The 20705-nt window shown below is 38.6% G+C and overlaps 1 protein-coding gene across 1 annotated transcript in view; it reads left to right on the top strand.

Annotated features, from left to right (window-relative positions):
• Positions 1–20705, top strand: part of CRYBG1 (crystallin beta-gamma domain containing 1) — a 44957-nt gene that overhangs the window by 2066 nt on the left and 22186 nt on the right. The window contains exons 2-12 of the mRNA XM_065681128.1: positions 5263–6709; positions 6791–6967; positions 9538–9585; positions 9685–9815; positions 11178–11340; positions 12314–12453; positions 16170–16296; positions 16622–16657; positions 17035–17177; positions 17409–17535; positions 17627–17772. Coding sequence (XP_065537200.1) covers positions 5263–6709; positions 6791–6967; positions 9538–9585; positions 9685–9815; positions 11178–11340; positions 12314–12453; positions 16170–16296; positions 16622–16657; positions 17035–17177; positions 17409–17535; positions 17627–17772 — 2685 coding nt within the window. The remainder of the gene's footprint in view (positions 1–5262; positions 6710–6790; positions 6968–9537; positions 9586–9684; positions 9816–11177; positions 11341–12313; positions 12454–16169; positions 16297–16621; positions 16658–17034; positions 17178–17408; positions 17536–17626; positions 17773–20705) is intronic.

Raw genomic sequence — 20705 nt, 5'->3', positions numbered from 1 at the left:
TAACATCAGACGTGTAGAATTACACATATATTAGTTTTCAGGATTTGGTTTTACTTTCAAGGAAGTTGTCATCTGTCAGACAGAGGCAATCAGTGCTTTGCTGAAGACTGTAAAGAAGTGAATGTGTTTATAGCTTTCACTGTAATCACAAGTATGAATCCAGTGATTGATTTCCTGGATTCTGTGACGTTCTCTTCTACAGTGAATCATTTTATTACATTTGTCATTACTGTTGTTTGATTTTCATGGCTACCTACAATTCCCTATTGCTTTCCTCACTCTGGTATGTTCGTGTCATAGTACAGTATGTCAGAGTACAATGAATCCTGTAAGTCCCCCTCAGGTACAAGTGCTGTGTTAGAGAGATGTGAAGGTTTAACATTATGGCTTAAGAAACACATATGATTCCAATTATGCTTCCCACATCTGAGAAGCATAGGGAACAATTTAATTTGTACGACTTGTAATACTGTACATCTGATTTGTACATTCATAACTGAATTAAAAACACTTAGTACCAAAAGTAAAATTGCGTTATTGTTGTACGTGGTGATGCTTTGCCATCTGTCAGTATAGATCACAAAACTTAAACTCTTAAGGTTTTGTATCTTAACAACTTCAAAGGAAAGGTAGCTGTCATATTTTTGTGTCACTGTCATTAGTGATGATGAAGTTAATAAATGCTTGCCTAGCTGGATTTCTTTTTTCTGGGTATCTCCTTGGCTTCCTGTACAGTGAATTATATTCTGCTGTACTCATGTAGTAAAACTGTCAGAAAAGTTACTCGCCTTTTATTTTAATAAATAAAGAGCTTGTTCTACTTCACCTGATTCTGTGGGGTGGTGCAGCACTTTGCATCTTGGCTGTATCTGCTGCCTTTGGAACTTTAGCCCTGGGTGGAGATTGCTGCGTTGCATGCATCTGGTAGCTGTCGTTGCACAGTACTAGTTTCTTTAGCCAGACAAATTGGTACGGTCAGACTGCTTGGTATAATTTGTAGTCATTCATCAGAACACATGAACTATAAACCTGGATGTGGATTAAGCTGCTGTAAAATTGGGAAAGGAAAAGATGCTGCCATTCCTAGAAAGTGTGTTTTTGTTCTTGTTGTTGCTTTGAACTACAGAACATATAACTTTTTGATTTTAAAAGGTTAAAAAATTATTATTAGATACTTAAGATGAAACCCTTTCAGGTTGAAAAAAGTTTACTCGCAGGCATGTTTGTCTCCTGTAAGGTGGATTTCATATAATCAAAGGAGTTTTCACATGAAAATGCATAATGTCTTGTACTAATGACATTGTGCTAATTCTGGGAATCAAGTTTCTTTAGAAACAATTTTAAAATAAGTCTGTTCTGCTGGTTCCCTGTAAGTAATGGTAACATTTTCTCCTTTCATATTTGTATACTGGGCAACTTGGAAGTCACAGGACACTTCTAGCTTTTGAAAGGGAGATCTGTCAGGTTTGAGATTAAACTGAGGTTGATGGTACATCTTAATCAGCAAATAAAACCTCAGGCAGTAGTTACTTTGATGTGCTTAGTGGAAAACTTGGCTTCAGTTGTCATATTTGAAGTGCAGGCATGGTTTTGTAGTTTATGCCCACTTGCTGAATTACTCTATTCTGTTAATATGCTGTTTTTCTTTGCTCATCTCAGTCTGATGTTTTGGCATCAGTTACATGCTTGACATGGTCGTTTGGACAGTATGCTTCAACTATGTGACTCACCTTCCATTTATGACTGTGTGGGAGAGGTTTAAGTGCTTGCTTCCACAGGTTAGCTGCAAGGTGTAGCTGAAGAAAAGGACATTAGTTTTTCTCGTGTCTGCTTGTTCCTGGCATTGCAGATCAGCACAAGGTAGTAGGCATCAGCCTTCTTTTAAGCAAGTTTAGAAACTCAGTTCTTACAATAAGGCACATCTTATGTCTGTTTTTAAAATCGGTATTTCATAATGTGAAAAAAGGTGTAATGGAAAGATCAGTTAGAGGAGGCCAGCTGTAGTGAATGGAGCTCCAGGGCTAAGTTTTCTGTTTCTCTTTGTGTTTTTCTGCTGCTGCTGTGCAGAAATACTGCAGAATTGAAAGTGCAAAGTGCTGAAGTGGCTGGTTTTGCCTGAATTTGCAAAGCTTGAAACTGTACCTTTGAGGTGTTAGCTGTTCATTTAAAACAGGTTTTAGGTGTGGCTGATAACTATCAGTGTTAACCATTAAACTTGCTTGTGTCAAGGCATGAGAGACAGACTTTGTTAGGAAAATATGTGTTGTAGGTTGAAATGCATGTAGTAGTGCAAGTGATGGGCTGACAAAGGGATGGTATGGAGATAAGTCTGTTAAGATAATTAGGCCATTAGTGATCCCTCTTGAAAATACAGGTAGAAGGAAAGGATTGAAGGGTCCTGGACATGGAACTGCTGGAGCAAGTCCAGAGGAGGGCCACGAGGATGATCAGAGGACTGGAGTATCTCCCGTACGAAGACAGGCTGAGGAAGTTGGGGCTTTTCAGCCTGGAGAAGAGAAGGCTGCGTGGAGACCTCATAGCAGCCTATAGGGATGCTGCGGAGGGACTCTACAGTCCCTGACAAAGTGATAGGACAAGGGGTAATGGGTTAAAACTTAAACAGGGGAAGTTTAGATTGGATATAAGGAGGAAATTCTTTCCTGTTAGGGTGGTGAGACACTGGAATCGGTTGCCCAGGGAGGTTGTGAGTGCTCCATCCCTGGCAGTGTTCAAGGCCAGGTTGGATGAAGCCTTGTGTTGGATAGTTTAGTGAGAGGTGTCCCTGTCCATGGCAGGGGGGTTGGAACTAGATGATCTTGAGGACCTTTCCAACCCTAACCATTCTATGATTCTATGATTCTATGAACTGCAAGTTCAGCACGTGTCGGTGGTGCAGCTTTGTAGCAGATGAACGGTAAGCCTGTACAGGGCTACATTGGCAGGAGCATAGCTGGCAGGTCAAAGGAGAAGATATTTGGTGCTCGTGAGGCTGCATGTGTGGCATTATTATTGAGTTGTCCCCCTTCCTCCTCTTCTCCTGGTCCAGAATAAGTGTTCACAGATTGCAGTGAATCCAGTGGTGAGCCATTAAGAAGGTGGTGGCACCGGAGCATAGGATGTATGAGGAGAAGCTGAAGCAGTTTGATTTGTTTAACTGTGAGGACATGTGTATATCTCAATCATCTCTTGCTCCTTACAGAGGTATTATAGAAAAGGCAGAGCCAGATTAATCACTGAAGTGTGCAGTGAAGGGACAATGGCCATGGATGCAAGTTTCAACAGTAAAGTCTCAATGGGATATAAGGCAAAAATAATACACAGTGACAGTGGCTGACCTTCTGCAATGCTTCCCTAGTGAAGTTTGTGAAATCTCAACCCTTCAAAATACTCAGGACTTGGTCAGACAAAGCCTTCATCAGCTTGATCTAACTTTGAAGCTGTCCCTATTTTGAGCAGAAAGTTAGACTAGCTAACCTTTAAAGGTCCCTTGCAACTTATATTCATTTTTCCAAAAAGAAGAATCATAGAGTAATTGAACTTTGAAAAGTTTAGGAAAAACAGTTGTACTTCAAATGAAAAGTAGTGTCTAAATATATTTAATTTTATGCTGTGATAATTCCCCATCTGCCTTCCCCCTTTCAGTAATATTTTTTTCTCTTTCTAGACTTAATTTTTCCAAGTATGTTTTATTAGCACCTATGTGAAATATGGCCAGTCATTTTTAATGTTAATATTTTCTTTTTTATTGATCACATGTTCTTCAAAAGAGCCTTCTGGTTCTGAACTGATACGAGCAGGCTGGTTGTTAGCATCAGCGCTCTTGGGAATTCTTCTCTGAAAAGAGCTTTTTAACAGTTGCTTTCTGTGTAGATTCTTAGGCAGCTGATTTTAGGTTCCTTCTGTTACTTCAATAAGTTGTTCCTCATGCTTTTCCCAAGAAGCTTGCGTAATAGAGTCTTGCTTTAATGGGGTTTATTTTCTTACTTGGGATGGATCTCTTGAGGAAGAGGAGACGGGAGTGATCTCAGGTTTTGGGTTGCTGATGTTAACTCAGTTGTACCTCATGCATCTTTCTTGGGCTAAATTGCTGCCTGAGAGCGACCTCAGTGAGCACAGTTCATACAGGTAAAAAAGAAGAAAGCACTTAAATACCAGAATTGTCCATTGATTGGCAGAGCATTTGAGACCCTGGAGATGTGGCAAGCTGGTTTCTTCTATCTCTCATCATTGTCAGTTTTCCTGTAGTGCAGTTTCTGCCTGTTCCTCCACCGCTGAGTGCCCCCAGATTGCTCTTTGGGGGACAGGTCTGCCTTTGAGGTGATGATGGCCTCCTTGACACTGCTTATATCTAACTGATACATTTTGAAGACACATGCCTTGCATTGTCACAGCCGTTGATACTGTTCGTTTGGTAGCAAGTTACATGGACAAATGATTTGCTCCTGGATATAGGTATTCAGAGGAAGCAGGCTTAAAACCTGCAGCTGCATGTCATCAGCCTTCTGCTATAGTACATGAGTACTATGTGCTACATACTTGCACACTTCTCTGTCCACTCTGATGGAGAGATTTCTGCAAGTGTTTCCTAATTCAGTTCTTGTAAAATTAGCAGGGTTAGTTTACACAATTTAAATTATTAGCTGACTTTACCTGAAGGAAATGGGGCAGTCCTCACATGTGGTGTTTGCTTAGCCAAGTGGTGATGCAGTGATTGGGGTCAGTTCCCTTTTCCATGAGCACTAATAAGGCCAGAAGAGGTCTTTCACTAGTTTAAGGTTGCTTTTGCAGTGGAAAGGCTGCTAAGAATCTGGACAGATGTCTTCAAAACTTGTTGGAGAGGTATATTAAAATGTTAACCAACTCATTATCACCTTAATGAATTGGGATTTGTTTCCTAAACTCTGTAGGGAATTGCATACGTATAATTTATTCTGCCTATTCACTATTAAATTTTAATGTCTGTCAGTCATAAGCAGTTCTCAGCCTCAATTGCAGATGCTGTAGGCTGCTGTGTTTATTGTTTTACTGAGCATTAAAGAACTATGCACATGTTTGAGTGTATTCTTACTTGGTGTTGATTTTTTTTTTTTTGTTGTTGTATAGTTGCTCCTTTTCTCATTATCTCCATTTGAGATACCAACATTTAACTGAATATGACTATGCGAAAAGTAATTCTAATGTTACATTATATTGTTCTGAAAATTGTTACAAATCTTTTCATGCTAAATTAAAGATGTAACTCTATCACTTTGCCTCCTCTAGTCCAGCCAAACCGAAGAATGTAGAGCTGAATTTTAAAGCACCTATGAATCAAGAGAGTTTAGAAAGTGAGCAGGATGCTCTTGAAAAACCAGTTAATAAAACTAACAGTAACATTGCCAACAAAATTTCCTTGTTTGAAAATAAATGTGCTAACCAGAGCCAGAGGCCTGTTGACATTCCTGCTTCAAAAAATAGTACTGTACCAAGCACATTTGTTGGCAGAGCAAAGCTAAAGTTTGGAAAACAACCTAAGGAAAGCGAACAGCCTGATAAAGCGTTAAGTAAGCAAAGCAGTCGCCAGAAGTTGTTTGAGAATGGCACAACAGAGAAAGAAAACACTGCAGAATTAAAAGGCAAAAATGAAGAAGGCTCTGCCTCTTGTGAGGATATTGGAAAGACAACAGAACTTAAAGTAAAAGCTGCAATATCCCTTTTTAACCAGAGCAGTAAAACAGAAGCTAGTAGTGTCTCTCTGAAGCAAACCGACCCAGAATTGACCACAGCTAAAAAAGAAAGTTCATCATTTAAACTGCCTTTGCACTTGGCCAGTAAAGGTGAAAGTGCTCAAGATACTTCCTACCAAAGAAACAGCACAAGCTCAGAATTCCAGAGAAATGAAGAAAAGATGCTGCCAAATGCAGAGGTTTTGTCATCTTTATCACCATCTCCTCAGGTTTCTAGATCAGAATTTAAGAAGATGGAAAATGGAGATAAAAAGACAAAGCCGGGAGATTTGAGCCTTGTAGAACTGCAGTATGATGACAGAAGTCAGGAGAGTATAGTGATATCAGAGAACAACATTGATACACAAAAGAGCCCAGGTGAAACCTGTAATGGGTCTGCTGAAGATGATACCATTTTTGATTCCCCATCTGACATGAAGAAGTTTGCTGAAACAATAAAAAACTTGGACAGCTCGGTTTGTTTACCCCAGAAAAAGAAGAGATCAAAGCTTCCTAAGTCCCCAGCACCCCACTTTGCAATGCCTCCCATTCATGAAGACAACTTAGAGAAAGTGTTTGATGCCAGTGTATTTACTTTTGGTTTGGGACTGAGGAGGGAAAAAGCACAGGATCTGTTACCAGCCCAACAAATTAAAATGCAAAGCCTGGAAACAATAGCCAGAGTCAGGCCCAAGCGTGCATCAACAGAACAAAGTATTGTATTCAAAGCCCTGCAATCATGTAATAGAGAGGAACCTGCCTTTACTCAAGAAATAAATGGAAAAGAGAGCATTGATGGTACAGATGGTGAAATTAAGAGATCCCGGCTTGAAAAAAGCTCCCTCTTCTCAAGCTTGCTATCTTCTACATCTAAAGAAAAGTTTCTTAATACTTCTGTCACCACAGTAAACAACACCGCAGCAGCTTTTGCAACTGACTCCTCAGGGCTCCCTCCTTTACAACAGGATACTTCTGGGCCATTCGGCATGCCTCAAAAGTCTGAGGTAATAAAGATAATGAAATGCAACTGTGTAAAATTTTGTCTACCTGCTGAATGACTGTTAATTTTGATTTTTGCAATTCAGTCTCTTTCAGATTTGAAGCTTCCAAGCTTTGTGGAGAAGTACATGCAAGCAGATAGTGCAAAAAAAGAACTAAGTTTACAAATGCCCAACTATGGGAACCCTGAGAAAAGTTTTTCAAGCTGGCTAGGGACAACCAGATATGAATCAAATGTCCCCTTTGGTTTGTTAGCCATGGATGTAAGTACTGTATTGTTTAAAATCTGCCTGGAAATTTGTCCAGTTTTTGTGTTTTCTATATATGATGTGCGTACATTGTTTAGTTTTGTTTCCCCTCTTAGGGAGTTATGTAGGTTTTGAATACATAGAATTGAATCGGTTTCATCTGATGTTGGCTATACGTGAAAAGGAGATGGCATCTATTAACTTGCTTCTTCATGGTGCACTTATTTTGAGACTCTTCACAAATATGAATTTAAAGTCATTCACATCTTCATACTTGATTTTGTATAATTTTGAAACAAATCTAATGCTAACTTTATTTTTTTTTTTATTGTAAGTTAGTAGAATGCTTTCTGTGAACTGCAGAAAACTTGTGTGTGCTTCTTCTGTTCACAGTGATCTCCCTTCTGTTTCACCAAGACATTCAACCATTGCATTGTTAAATGAGTAACAGGGCAATTTTTTTTTTTAATCCCTCTTTTTTGTTCCCAGTATGCCTATGCTCTTGATAGAAAATGCGAATTTTTCAAAAATACTTTAAGAACTGGACAGTAGTTCAAAGTGCTGCTACAGTGAAGCGCTGTCCTTTTGTGTGATTATGGGCATCATGAATCAGGACAGACCTGTGTCTTCCCATTGAGGGAACTTTACCTTAATGTGGGAGAACTTTGTGATTTCTGTCAACAACATGATGAACCAATGTTTTTTATATCTGCTGTTTCTGTTGATGTAAGCCCTTACTGTTACCTGAGAGGAAAACTATAATCAGAAGATTAAGAACCGTGGGAAGAAATGTGCTCTCCAGACTTCAGCAGCCACATTAATGAGACCTGTGGAATTGAAGCAGAATATAAGCAATTTGGGAAATGATTTTCCAAAGTTAATGGTTATCTTCTGTTACAGTTCGACTAAAAGGAGTGGGGAGTAGTAGAAATAGCTTCTTTCTTCTTCACCTTGCAGAAAGACATCCTCCATGGTACCTACAGTTTTGAGGGTGTAGATTTTTCCCTTATGGGAAGTTATTTAATTAGTGTGGGCATGAAAAGTAGGGGGGTTATTTGCAGTGGACTTATGCTGCCAGTTAAGGCTTTCTTATTCTAGCTGGTCCTGCTTGGATTTCAAAACCTGAGTTTAAAGCTAAATGACTAATACTGATTTTACTTATTTATTTATTTACTTATTTATTTATCTAATTGTTACTGAAAACTGCTGTTCTCGAGTGAGTTTCAATTTTTCAGTAGAGTGTGGAGGCCTGATATGGCAAGGGGGTACTTACTGCTCTTAAGAGAAGCCAGGTAGGCTCCGAAGGGTTCCAGGATTTCTGCAGCACTGTTGCTGACTGTGAATTGTCTTGCTCAAGTTAGACAGGAACCAAAAATGTTTTTATGATGTGTGCATCTTCCACTGACTAAGAAGATGATGCAGTGGCTAATGGTAATGTGAAGAGCAGCCCAAAACAATGACTTTGGCATTCTCTAAAACACAGAGCAAGTTCTAACTGGAATTGAAGCACAGGCTAAAAAACCAGTCATGCTTCAGCGTGTCTTGATGATGCCTACAAAAATCTTATGGTGGTTAGGAACTCTGTTCTGAGACCACTGCCCTGTGTGCTGACTAATACATTTTCCTTAGTTCCTTGCATGTGTTGCTGGTTATCTTAGGCTGCAGCCTATTTAGGAGACAGGTTCTATTTAGGTTTTGTTGTTTGCGAGAGTAGTTCCTAGAAGAGTGGGACCCTGTCCCAGAATGAGCACTCCTGTCCTTTTCTAGGAAACCAAACACATAATTGCAACGCTTTCTTTATTTGTTTTAAGATGACGTGATACAACCACAAGTTTCCCATGTATTCTATATCATATAATTTACCACTGACTTCAACACTGGTTTAGATTTTGTATACCTCAGTGTGTTCTGTTTCTTCTTGGCATTTTTAGTCTGTCACTTACTGCACAGTCTCACACTTTTTGAAGAAATCTATCTTGTTACAAGGTGTTCAGCACAAAATTAAGTATGTTAAATAGTTCATACACATATATGCCATTGTGCCTCAGTCCTTTCATGTATTCCTTCAAAATTATTTTATGAGTTATGGTTAAAAGATATTTAAACTCCTGTTAATATCTTAATCATTGAAGAATTTGTACTTTACCAATGCCAGTTTTTATAGTCTTTTGGTATGAAATTCCTGGGATGTATAGGAAGTTGATCAGAAAGATTTAGAAGTATTTCAAGTCTGAGTTTGGTTGGCTTCAGTCAGAAGACAATTTGGAGTTTAAAAAAAAAAAAATGTAGAAGTTCATACAGTTATGACAAGATACTATTCTTCAGAGGAGGAAGGAGGAATTGAAGCAGCAAGTGTAGTTGAAGTGTTACCATTTTTTTTCTATTCAGACTAATTTTTACTTTTACTAGCTCTTTTTTTTTTAATAGCTGAATATCTTTATTGAATAAATTTCGTGTTTGCATTTTTAATTTATTTGGGGGTTTTGTTTGTTTCTTTTGTGTTTGAGGTTTTTTTTGGTGGTGGTGGGTTTTTTTGTTTGAGGTCGGGGGTCTTTTGATGACTTTCTCTTCCCACTGTCCATTAGGTACTTTCAAGAAATGGACAAAGTAAAATCAATCCCAGACCTGGTAAGGTAAGATCAATCTTTACTCTCTCTATATATATTTAAGGCATAGCAAGATAGAATTATATGGTGTTGGTGTTTGGTTGTTCTGTTTTGTTTTTAACACAGCTGGTGATATACTGTGAATCAGATTGTAAAACAGACTATCAGAAAAATGGTATTGAAGTTTTCCATGATGTTCTGGATTGCAGTTCTTGGGTTCTGTCACCAACAATTTTAGTTAAAGTCATCAGAGGATGGTAAGAGATTAATTTTTACTCTTTCTCATTGGTCTATCCAAAAATCTTTCAAAACAGAGCCATCACGTAACTCACAGTAAGTCTGCCTTGCAAATGGCAATGTAACATAGACATCTGTGAGTAAGAAATGTGGCACTGTACCTCTGCAATAGGAAGTTCTGATCTGGGAAACTTCTTTTGCTGACAAATTGAGTGAGTATTACCATCTCAGGGATGCACCATTTCACCAGGCATAGGCATGGGGTGAAATGACACATTCTGTCCATCTATGCTGCCCTTTGACTCCTATCCCTGTTACAGGTTCTTGTGTAGTATTTAAATTAGGCTAGAACGTCAGCAAAGGATTTTAAAGCCATGTCTGACATGGGTTTGGATGCAGAATATTAATTTCACGTCCAAAGATGTAAGGTGGTGCTGTAGAGATAATTGAATGTTTCTCTTAGAAGTCCAGAGGGAATTTTTCTCTAAAAGCTAGATTGCCTAAGAGTAATTCGGAACAAGTTCATCTCCTACTTTCTTAGTAGCATTTACAGAAGAGCTATTATTAGTGTGGATAGTATAGCAAGTTAAGTTGTGGGCAGGCCATAATGCAGCCAAATAGCAGGTTCTCAGAAGTAAAGATCTGATAGTAAACTGCAGAAACAAGGGCTAGCTGCAGTAGGAGGTACTGGAAAGCACACTGATTGCTGTTTAGCTTCAGAAAACTGGAATGAAAATGTTTTGATCTGTGTGGACCAGGTCTTTTCCACCACAGACTAGGGGAGATTGGGTTTTTCTTTCCCCACTTCTACTGAGAGCTGCATGGGAGGGTTTTGTATTTGCAGATGGATATAGTTTTTACCTAGTTATATATTCAAAATTACCATTAAAAATGCAGTTATGCTTGTCTTCTAAGCAGTCCTATCATCCCTTGGCACATCTGTACCAGCCCCTGTGGAACTCCAGGCTGCTGTTCACAGGATCCAAGTATCTTGTCTGTTTATACATGATGCAGCAGTCTGCAGAGTCAACGTTTTCTGACCTACAAATTGGTTCTGATTAGTATCTCACGCAAAAGTCTGGTACTCACAGACAGTAGTCTTGCCACCCCCAATCATCAATTTAAAAAGGGGGAGGAGTTTTCAGTAAAATTACAAAGTCAGCAGTAGGCATCTTTGTTTTTATAATTGCTTTTAAAAGTATCATATCTATCAGAAATGGCTTACATCAGCAGTGTTGAGTGAATAAGCTGTACTGGGGTGGTGGGAAGGGTCTTGAAATAATACTTCTTATGAAAGGCTTTATTAAATGGGAGCATGAATTTTAAAAACCACACTTGATAAAGCAGCATTAAAAATGAGATTTTTTTTTTTTTATTTTAAGCTGGATACTCTATGAAAAACCAAATTTTGAAGGCCCCTCTATTCCACTGGAAGAAGGAGAGCTGGAACTCCCAGATATTTGGGGTGTAGGTGCTTCTGAAGAGCCAAATGAAGGCAAATCTCTAAAGCCTGCAGTGATTGGTTCAATAAAACATGTTGTTAAGGCAAGTAAAGGAAATCTTATATGGATCTTAATGTTCAGTAATGTTTTATACAAAGTGTGATTGGCCTATTAGGACACAAGTGTAGTATGGATTGTGAATGTATGAAACAATCTTTCATGAGGAATTTCTTGTTTAAACACAAAATAAATATAAATGTGGAGGCTTTTACACAGTGGGGATTATAGTAACATCCACTGGAAGGAGGGCAGGAAGAAAACCTTTTTTAGCCTCCAAAATGGTATGTATAGCATACATTCTTTTGCCTGGACAATCTGTCAGTTTCTCAGGAAAAATATCCCAGAAAACTATCAGTAATTCTAAAGACTCATATTTTCAAACAACGGTGTGGCTATTTTTTTTTTGTTTATTTATTTTTAAGTATAAATCAAACTTAGACTCAACATGAACGTTATTGTCGAATACCAAGCCTTGTTTGATACTTAAAAAAAAAAAAAAGAAAAGCCCATAACAAACTTAACAGGGAATTTCACACGTGATGGAACAACCTTCCTACATGCACTTTTAACCTACCATTAAGTTGTTACCTTTGCAGGTTGCCAAAGCAAGCAAGAGCTATGAAGTTATTTGACTGGGAAGGGAAAAAGGAATATATATTGCTTGTAACTGCAATATTTGCTTAAATTGTAGTTGTCTTCAAGAATGGCTTGCTTGGTGTTATCTTAGGATTTGATTTAGTAGAGGAGATGTTAACTGATGAAAGAAAATGCATTCTTGCTTGGATGGCAGAAAGTAAACAATGTAAATGCTGGTTAGAGATTGACTGACTGTCTTCGTCCAGGAACAGGCAAACTGGCCTAGTTATACTTTATTACAGGCATCTAATAGCAGTAGTAATTGACAAGGGGGAAACAATTTGAAATAAACAGGTGTTTCAAAACTGATTTAGTTATCCACATTAATTACAGAACTCGTAGCACAGAGTAAGTGATTATGGCAATCTTCATTTTTTCAGGATTACAGGGTTTGCCGAATTGATTTGTATACAGAACCTGAAGGGTTAGGAATCGTGACTTCCTTTTTTGATGACACTGAAGAAACAGGAGTGTTCGGCACCACTCAGAAGACTTGTTCTATCAAAGTACACTGGGGCACGTAAGTGTGTAGTTTTCTATGAACGTGTACTGCAATGAAAGCAATTTGTTTTAAACCATTGGTTATACATATCCATCAGTCATGCAAGCAGGCTGTATTTTAGTCCTGTATTTTGGTAGTATTTGTTGACAGTAGCATTAGTACATCATTGTATTGCTTCACCCTTGCAGAGGCTGACCTCTTAAAATGTAGTGTTAGACACAGTTTTTCTTCTGCTCACATGTAGTAACCCTTGTGTATTTGTAGCAAAGGAATAAGTTTGCCTCTCTTGCTCTTTTTCATTCAAGCAGAACTTACCATAAGTGAGAGTGGGGGAATGAACTCTTAATGATAAGACCACATCTCCTACTTACTTTTCTCTGAACTTGAAATTGTTCTACTAGAATAAGAAAACTTTCAAGCCCTTGTGTTACAAAATAAGACTTAGTGTCATGCTCTGGAAAGCATTCTTGTATTTCACAGTTCATTTTAATATGTGTTTTTATGATGATGGACATGTATGTTATGTCACCTGAAAATATCTAGCCATCTGAATTAGGAGAGTAATGAATGTCATGAACTAATCAAGCTGTTGTGAGAAAGACCTCTAAGGAATAGTCCAGATACTGTAATAATGGTAGTTTTGATAACTTAATAAACAAACTTGTAAATCAGAACTGAAAATATTCCTTAAAGTGGTACAGGGAGGCTGCTTTCAGAAAAGGTGGAAGTGGAACCAACAGTCTGCGGTCTTGCAGAACACTTTACAGGGTGTACAGACCTTGGTAGTAACCTGTTGGCCATGTTGTGTTTGGTCACCTGCTGCAGATGGTCTATTTATCTATCAATAATGATGATAGACCTTAAACTAGATGATCTGAAGGTCCTTTCCAACCCTAACTGTTCTGTGATTCTATAAAACCTGCCCAACTAAAGACAGGTGTTAAATACCACTGTAAAGATGATTCAAAAATGCCACATGATAGATGGCACATTTAGTTGATAGGTAAAAGGTATTTTATCTGATTAAATCTTTACACATTGATTTGGTGAAAAATGAAACACTCTGATATATAGGAAAAATTTAAGATGTCTAAGTAGTTGGTTCTCTGTCAGGAAGTTATTTCTGTTGAACTGTAAGCTTAATTCAAATTACATGTCTGCTAAGATATATTATTTGGACGTTGATCATAAATTGAGTTCATCTACCTTTCCGCTTAATTTATGTCCACACTTAAAAGCATTCTGTGAATACTGAAATCGCAAAGTTTTTGGAAAGGAAGCAGAGCCTGGCCACGTTCCTTCAGTCCTTATTTTTCACCAGGGTGACTGTTTCATGCGGTAGATCTGTGTAAACTCTTACAGTCTTAATTTCTGTCTGTTGCATTTGGATCCTTTGAGGGAAGGCAGGCTAACATTTGCAGCTGGAGCAAAATGGGCAGCTGAAAACAATCTCCTCTAACGGACACCTTGGATGCCAGTTCACTTGTCCAGTGTAGAATGAAGTCGCTTCTGCCAATTGCTTGCCAGAGAAATTCAGTAAATTGTTGCTGCTTTTTCACATATTGCTGGGCTTTTTCTTTCCATTAGTTTACAAGCATGGCATAGTTCACTGTATTGGCAGCTGAGGGAGGCTCTGATTCTGAGTCACCTTGCCATGTAGGTGTGGTTGTATCTTCTTAAAGTTTCCCAGTGTTCATTCTTAATTGTTGTTTACTAAAAGCTGCCAGCAAAAATGAGTCAGTGCACCTTTATCTTCTGACTGTACTCTTTTCTTGGTCTTCATGTGTTTAAGTTCTTGCAGTGAAGTTAGAATCATAGAGTTGTGTAGGTTGGAAAAGACCTTTTAAGATCATCCAGTCGGGCTGTTAACCGAGCACTGCCAAGTTTGCCACTAAACCATGTCCCTAAGCACCACATCTACATGACTTTTAAATACTTCCAGGGATGGTGACTCCACCACTGCCCTGGGCAGCCTGTTCTAGTGCTTGACAACCTTTTAGGTGAACAAATTTTTCCTACTATCTAATCTAAACCTCACTTCCCACAACTTGAGGCCATTTCCTCTACTTCTAGCACTTCTTACTTGGGAGAAGAGACTGACATCCACCTCACTGCAGCCTCCTTTCAGGTGGCTACAGAGAGCAATAAGGTTCCCCCCAAGCCTCCTTTTCTCCAGACTAAACAGCCCTAGTTCGCTCAGCTGTTCCTCTAAGGACTTCTCCTCTAGACCCTTTACCAGGTTCATTGCTCTCCGGACCTGCTCCAGCACCTCAGTGTCTTTCTTGTAGTGCAGGTAACAGAACGGAACACAGTATTTGAGGTGCTGCCTCTCCAGTGCTGAGTACAGAGGGATGATCACTGCCCTGGCCCTGCTGGCCATACTATTGCTGATACAGGCCAGGATGCTGTTGGCCTTCTTGGCCACCTGGGCACAAGCTGGCTCATGTTCAGCCGGCTGTTGACCAACACCGCCAGGTCCTTTTCTGCTGAGCAGCTCTTTCCCAATCCTGGAGCATTGCATGGTGTTGTTGTGGCCCAAGTGCAGGACCCAGAGCTTTGCCTTGTTGAACCTCAAGCAGTTGGCCTCAGCTGATCAGTCCAGCCTGCCCATATACCTCTGCAGAGCCTTCCTACCCTTAGCCAGACCAACACTTCCACCCAACTCAGTATTGTCTGCAAACTTAGTGAGAGTGCACTTGATCCCCTTGACCAGATCATTTATAAAGTTATTAAACAGAACTGGCCTCAGTACTAAGCCCTGGTGTACACCACTGGTGACTGGCTGTAAGTTGAGGATTTACTGAGCAGTGTGACTACAGGATAAAAATATATCAAACATTTACTATAGGCAGCAATAAAACTAAAACTCCGTGTTTGTTTCTTGGAATAGTATGTTTGCAATGAAACTGGTACGAACTTGTTCTGGTTTACATCAGCTTGGAATCTGCCTTTTAAGCACAACAGAGTGATGGATTATTGTAACATCTTTCTGGTATCACCAGATTTATACATTACGATCCTTACACGATTGAAGGATTGGCTGCATAAAGTGTTCCTATTTAGTATGTGTTTTATACCATGCTGCACTGTTGAGAGGTCAGTAAATTTAATTGCATAAGGATGGCAATGTATTCTGTCCGGAGATCAGCAGTATGTTTGTTTCCAGTAAGTGATTACTGGCTAAGCTTTTATTGAAAGAGCTTTAAAGGTACCGTTGCTGTTCCCATCAGGAACTTCGAAAGTTATGTCTTTCTAAGCAGATTTATTAGCAGATACAAACCATGAGGAAGTAGATTTCTAGCAAATTGTCAGGTTTTTCTACATATTACTAAATAACACAAAGTCTTTCAAGTTCTTGAAAGTTGATTCTGCATATTTTAAAACTATTATAAAAGTAATAGAGAATAACCTTGACATTTCAGTCTAAAACTTGGGTTGCCTTCAGAGATGACAGGCAAATTCCTAACTGTGTTCATTATATTGATGTGGGGATTTTTTAGCCTGTTGAAACGAAGCACATGCATTATTGATGGCTCTTGCACAGGCACAGAAGTTTGCCAGTATACCAGGTTGTAGCTGGCAATTTTGGTGGTAAAGAAACAACGTTTTATTAAGGGTACAAGAATGTCTTTCCTAAAGTAAGCACATAGTCTTGTCTTTTACTGTTCAGAAATGTTCTGGGATTTTTATCTTTTGCTTTTCTCCCCACCCTTTCCCCACATCCCTCTCTTTAGATGGCTAATTTATGAAGAACCTGGTTTCCAGGGAGTCCCTTTAATGTTGGAGCCTGGTGAATACCCTAATTTAGCATTCTGGGAGAAGAAGGAGGCCTACATCAGGTCCATGAGGCCCTTAAAAATGGTAAAATACTGTTATTACTTGGAAGTTACATGACTTATGTTCGTGTGCTAGAAATAATGTGTTAAGGTAGTTACATTTTTCAAGACTCACAAAATAAAACTCTTTTATAGACTAAAAATATTTGGTTTAAATTCTTGAACTTTCAACATTTGATTGCATCCATTTCTGCCTTTTATCTGCCTTCTTATTTTCACTTGTGTTTTTCAAGGAAGGTTTCTCTTTAATTCTGTCATTTTGTGAAGAGTTGATGACTGAATAGTTGCCTATAAGTTGTTTATGTAAGTATAGGCGACTTATTTTCTTCTTTCTTCTGTTTTTTAAACAGGGTGGTCGCAAAGTTGAATTCAGTGGAGAGCCAAAGGTAAAAGCCAATATTCATTTGATTGCCCAAAGGTATTTTATAGCACATTGAACGTATGGGTAGATAAATGCATCTTGACCATGTATGAGCTACTGGTGCCTGGTCCTACTGTATGTGATCACACCATGAAACTGTAATTTCTGACACATTTATGCATCCACAGCATACGTAGATGGCAGTATTAATAGCTATCTGGAGAATGCAGATGTGTAACGAACATTCAGACCCTCATGTTGCATCTTTAAGACCTCTTGAACAGACTAGAAAGAGCTCACTAATTAATTTCATAATCTTGCTTTCTCATTCTCTGTGCACAGAAGAAACACTCATCAGGATTTATCATGCTCTCTGCAACTTTTACTTCATTTCCTGTACAGGTAATCGTTTACGAGAAGCCTTTCTTTAAAGGGAGACATGTGGAAATAGAATCGGAGATCATTATGCTTGATGACAAGGAATCAGAAGAGAAGACAAGACTTCAACTTCCATCAGTAGGATCTATGAAAGTACTGGGAGGAGTGTAAGTGGGAAAACACCAGTAATACTTCTCCTTCAGTTGAAGTAGTAAGCTTGTAGGCTGGAAACTGCAGTGGGCAAATTCTGTACACGTTTATTTTCTCTGTTTTCCTAGTTTTTTGGGTTTAGATATATACCCGAGTTAAATTTGCAAATCTGTATCTGTTCCATAAGGATGCAGAGCAGCAGTTCTCCATTTTCACACACAGACTCTGTTGTTGTTGTTGTCGTTTAGTTGGGTCGCTTATGAGAAGCCTGGGTTTGAAGGCCATCAGTACTTGCTGGAAGAAGGAGCATATCGGGATTGGACAGACTGGGGTGGCTATGATGAACAGTTGCAGTCACTGCGACCAATTGTTGGCGTGAGTTCCAAGAACATGTAGTAGACATTTCCTGAGTGCACTGAGATGTCATGTTGCATTTTCCTTATGATGCTTCTCTTTGTTTTAACAGGACTTCACAAGCTCCCATATGATAATGTACAGTGAAAAAGACTTTGGATCAAAGGGTGCCAATATTAATGTGTTAGGAATTATTTCCAATTTGAAAGACACTGGATATGGGCTGAGGACACAGTCTATAAATGTGCTAAGTGGCGTGTAAGTGATATTTTTAATCGCTATTTAATTTTAAATGTGCTGTTCTTTTTAGATTTTGATAGTATTTTCAGATGTTTCTCAGCACTTTTGACTTCTAATGTCTGTGTGGAGTCTTCAGATAAGATTTTCTGCCTTTGACTGCAGAATGCGAAAAGTAAAGTTTTTGTGAATATGTGTAGTAAATCAGTTTTCTTTTTCTTTGTAAGATCAGATGGTCCAGGAGATGTTGACTTACTGATACACAAAGTACTAGAACTATGAGATGGCATTTTGTCAGAGGTAGAAATGCTTGTTCTTGTGGCTGTATTTTTTGAAATCATTTCAACAACAAAAGTGCTATGGAACTCATTTCCAGTTTTAAAACTTAATTTCGAGTCGTCTTGTGTTTGATCAGAGGCAAATTCCTTGCTCTTTATTTCAGTTGTATGTAAAATGGAGATAACTCTTGCTCACTAATGCATTCTGATATCAAGGAGGCTTTAAGTGTTCTGAAACATAACGTTGGTTTTGCAGTGAATCCTATAGGTTAATAGTCTTTTAGTACCATGCCGTTGTTTTGTTCACTTTTTTTTTTAACACAGTGATTCCCAAAACTTTGCGTTGATGTGGTCATTGACAACTCTTACCCTCTGCTGCATGTGTTGTCAGATGCAGTAGATAAGTTGATAGACTTTGCTGTTTGATTTGTTCAGTACATCAATTGTAGATTGAGTTTCACAGCCTTGCAGGCTGCATCAAAGTATTTTGGAAATAGAAACAAGCATTATTAGTCATGTCTTCAAATACACAGAATTACTTGAAGTAGTAGAACCAAAAGAATATGAGATGTACAGTCTCTCTCCTTTCCTGGTAGGCAGGTGACTTGCTGAAAGCATATGCAGCCACACCTTCAATCTTTCTGTGTGTTTATCTGTGTGAAAGCTCTGCAAGTTTTGTCAGGGTAAAGACTGCAGAGTCAAGCTCAGTGCATTCCAGATGAATGCCTTTTAAGTTGTATATGAATATGGTGCAACAGCAGGGTTTTTTTTCTGCATGGTGATCTTTGAAGCCACTCTGCCCTTTTGTTTTCTGTAATATGCAAGGGAGATTCATGAGAGAGTCACCTCTGAAGGTTGGGGAAACAAACCTTCAGAAGTGAAAATAGGTTGTGGGTTACCTATCATGCCCTTTGTGTAGTTCTACTAAATGTGTCTGTTACAGCTAAGATAGGAATCGTACTTCGGTCTCAGTACTCTAGTAATTAAGAGTGACTCTAATATTCTCATGGTAAAGGTGGCTAGAGGTCATTACAAACAAAAATTGTCCCAACAGACTCTGCTACTGCACCTGTAATCTCACCTTGCAGTCAGTCAGATGTCATTTGTAGCAGTTACCTTTTAAAAAACTTAGGCGCATTGTTTGTAGCAGGTGACTAGCACTCAGCTCTGAACAGTCTTGTGTGACCTTTCTGTTTCCAAAGAGGTTGTGAGTGTTTGGGGATTTTGTGGTGGTGTTCTTCCTAAATGCTATTGTAGCATAAAGGTTGAATGATTCACGTTAAGTCATGCTTGGTAACACAGTGCTTTATTTAAAGTGTTAAGCAACTGTTCAGGTACAAAATTTTTATATCTTTCCTTCCAAGAAATCAGTCACCAAGCAATGAATAATCCATTGAGCAATTTCCTAAGTTGTTTAGACTGTAGTGTAGATGATGTCATAGTGAACTGGGACAGACTGAGTAAAAGCTTGTCAGAGTATTTCAAGGGAACCTTTCTGGTATCATAACTGATAATACCTCATTATTAAAAAAAAAAAAAAAAAAAGTCAAATAATGTAAGAAGCCCTGAATCTGTCATAGTAACTTTTCAACTACAGGCTTATCTGGGGTAAGCTGTTATGGCAGACAGATAACAGATGATCTGCATTTCCCCCAAAATTAATTTAATTACTCTGTAATTTGAAGAGTATGTCAAAGAAAGCCTGATACTGCAGTGCACAGATACTACTAAGTTCTAAGCTAAACTGCATCTCTAAACTGTATGCTGAAGGCAGCCCAGCTCTGCATTTGGGGAGTGAATATTCCGTTTTGGGGTAATTGAGTGCTAGCTCCATCAATTTTTTTTTTTCAGCTATCCTGTTTCTGAAGAATGTTTCCAAGCAGTATTTTCATCCCCCCAAAAATACCCTAAAATGATGAGCATTTACTTTTTTTAAAATGAGAATTTTTTTGTTCTTGAGCATTCTTCAGAGACTGGCCAAGCATAAGATCCAGGATGTTTTATTCTTCTGCCATTGGGACAGGAGAAAGCAATCCAGACTGCTTGAAAATAGGAGAGGCCTTTCTTCTTTTAAGTAGGGTTTGATCTTTACATCCAAATTGGCAGAATTTTAAGTGGCGGGAAATGGAAATACTTACTAGCAACAGGTAACACCCTTTACAAGTTTAAGCAAGTACTAGAATCAACTGTTGTGCAATTTTGATTTCCTGTCTGCATAAAAACTCTTCAAGGTTACATTGAATAGTGATCAAAATCACAAGAATGTTTGAAATGTGCCTTTTCTGTATTCATAAACACACCGAACATTTGCCAAAAATACTGAAAACCCCCTGTCTTTTAGTTGATCCTTTCTGAATTTGGTGGAAGAACTTTTCCATATTTGGGGTTTTTTTTGTTGATGGCTTTTTTATGTAGGCGTATGTTTTACTGTGGACCTGTAATCAGGCTGGTTTTCCCCTAGTTTTCAAGTAGTTAGTCCACAGTGCAGGTTTAGCTCCTTCTTGTGTATGTCTGAATAGTGATATTAAAGAAATTACAAGGTGATGAGTAGTTCATATACAGGAGCCAGAATGTAGTAAATTTAATCTAGATGTGCTTGGCAGGTAATAACATAGGTGAAACTAAGATGACATGAGGTACAAGAGCTAAACCTCCACTGGAGCTGAGAAAGGCAAG

Source organism: Lathamus discolor, chromosome 5 (genome assembly GCF_037157495.1).
Source record: "Lathamus discolor isolate bLatDis1 chromosome 5, bLatDis1.hap1, whole genome shotgun sequence".
NCBI classification, from domain to species: Eukaryota; Metazoa; Chordata; class Aves; order Psittaciformes; family Psittacidae; genus Lathamus; species Lathamus discolor.
This window is presented reverse-complemented; position numbering and strand designations above follow the sequence as displayed.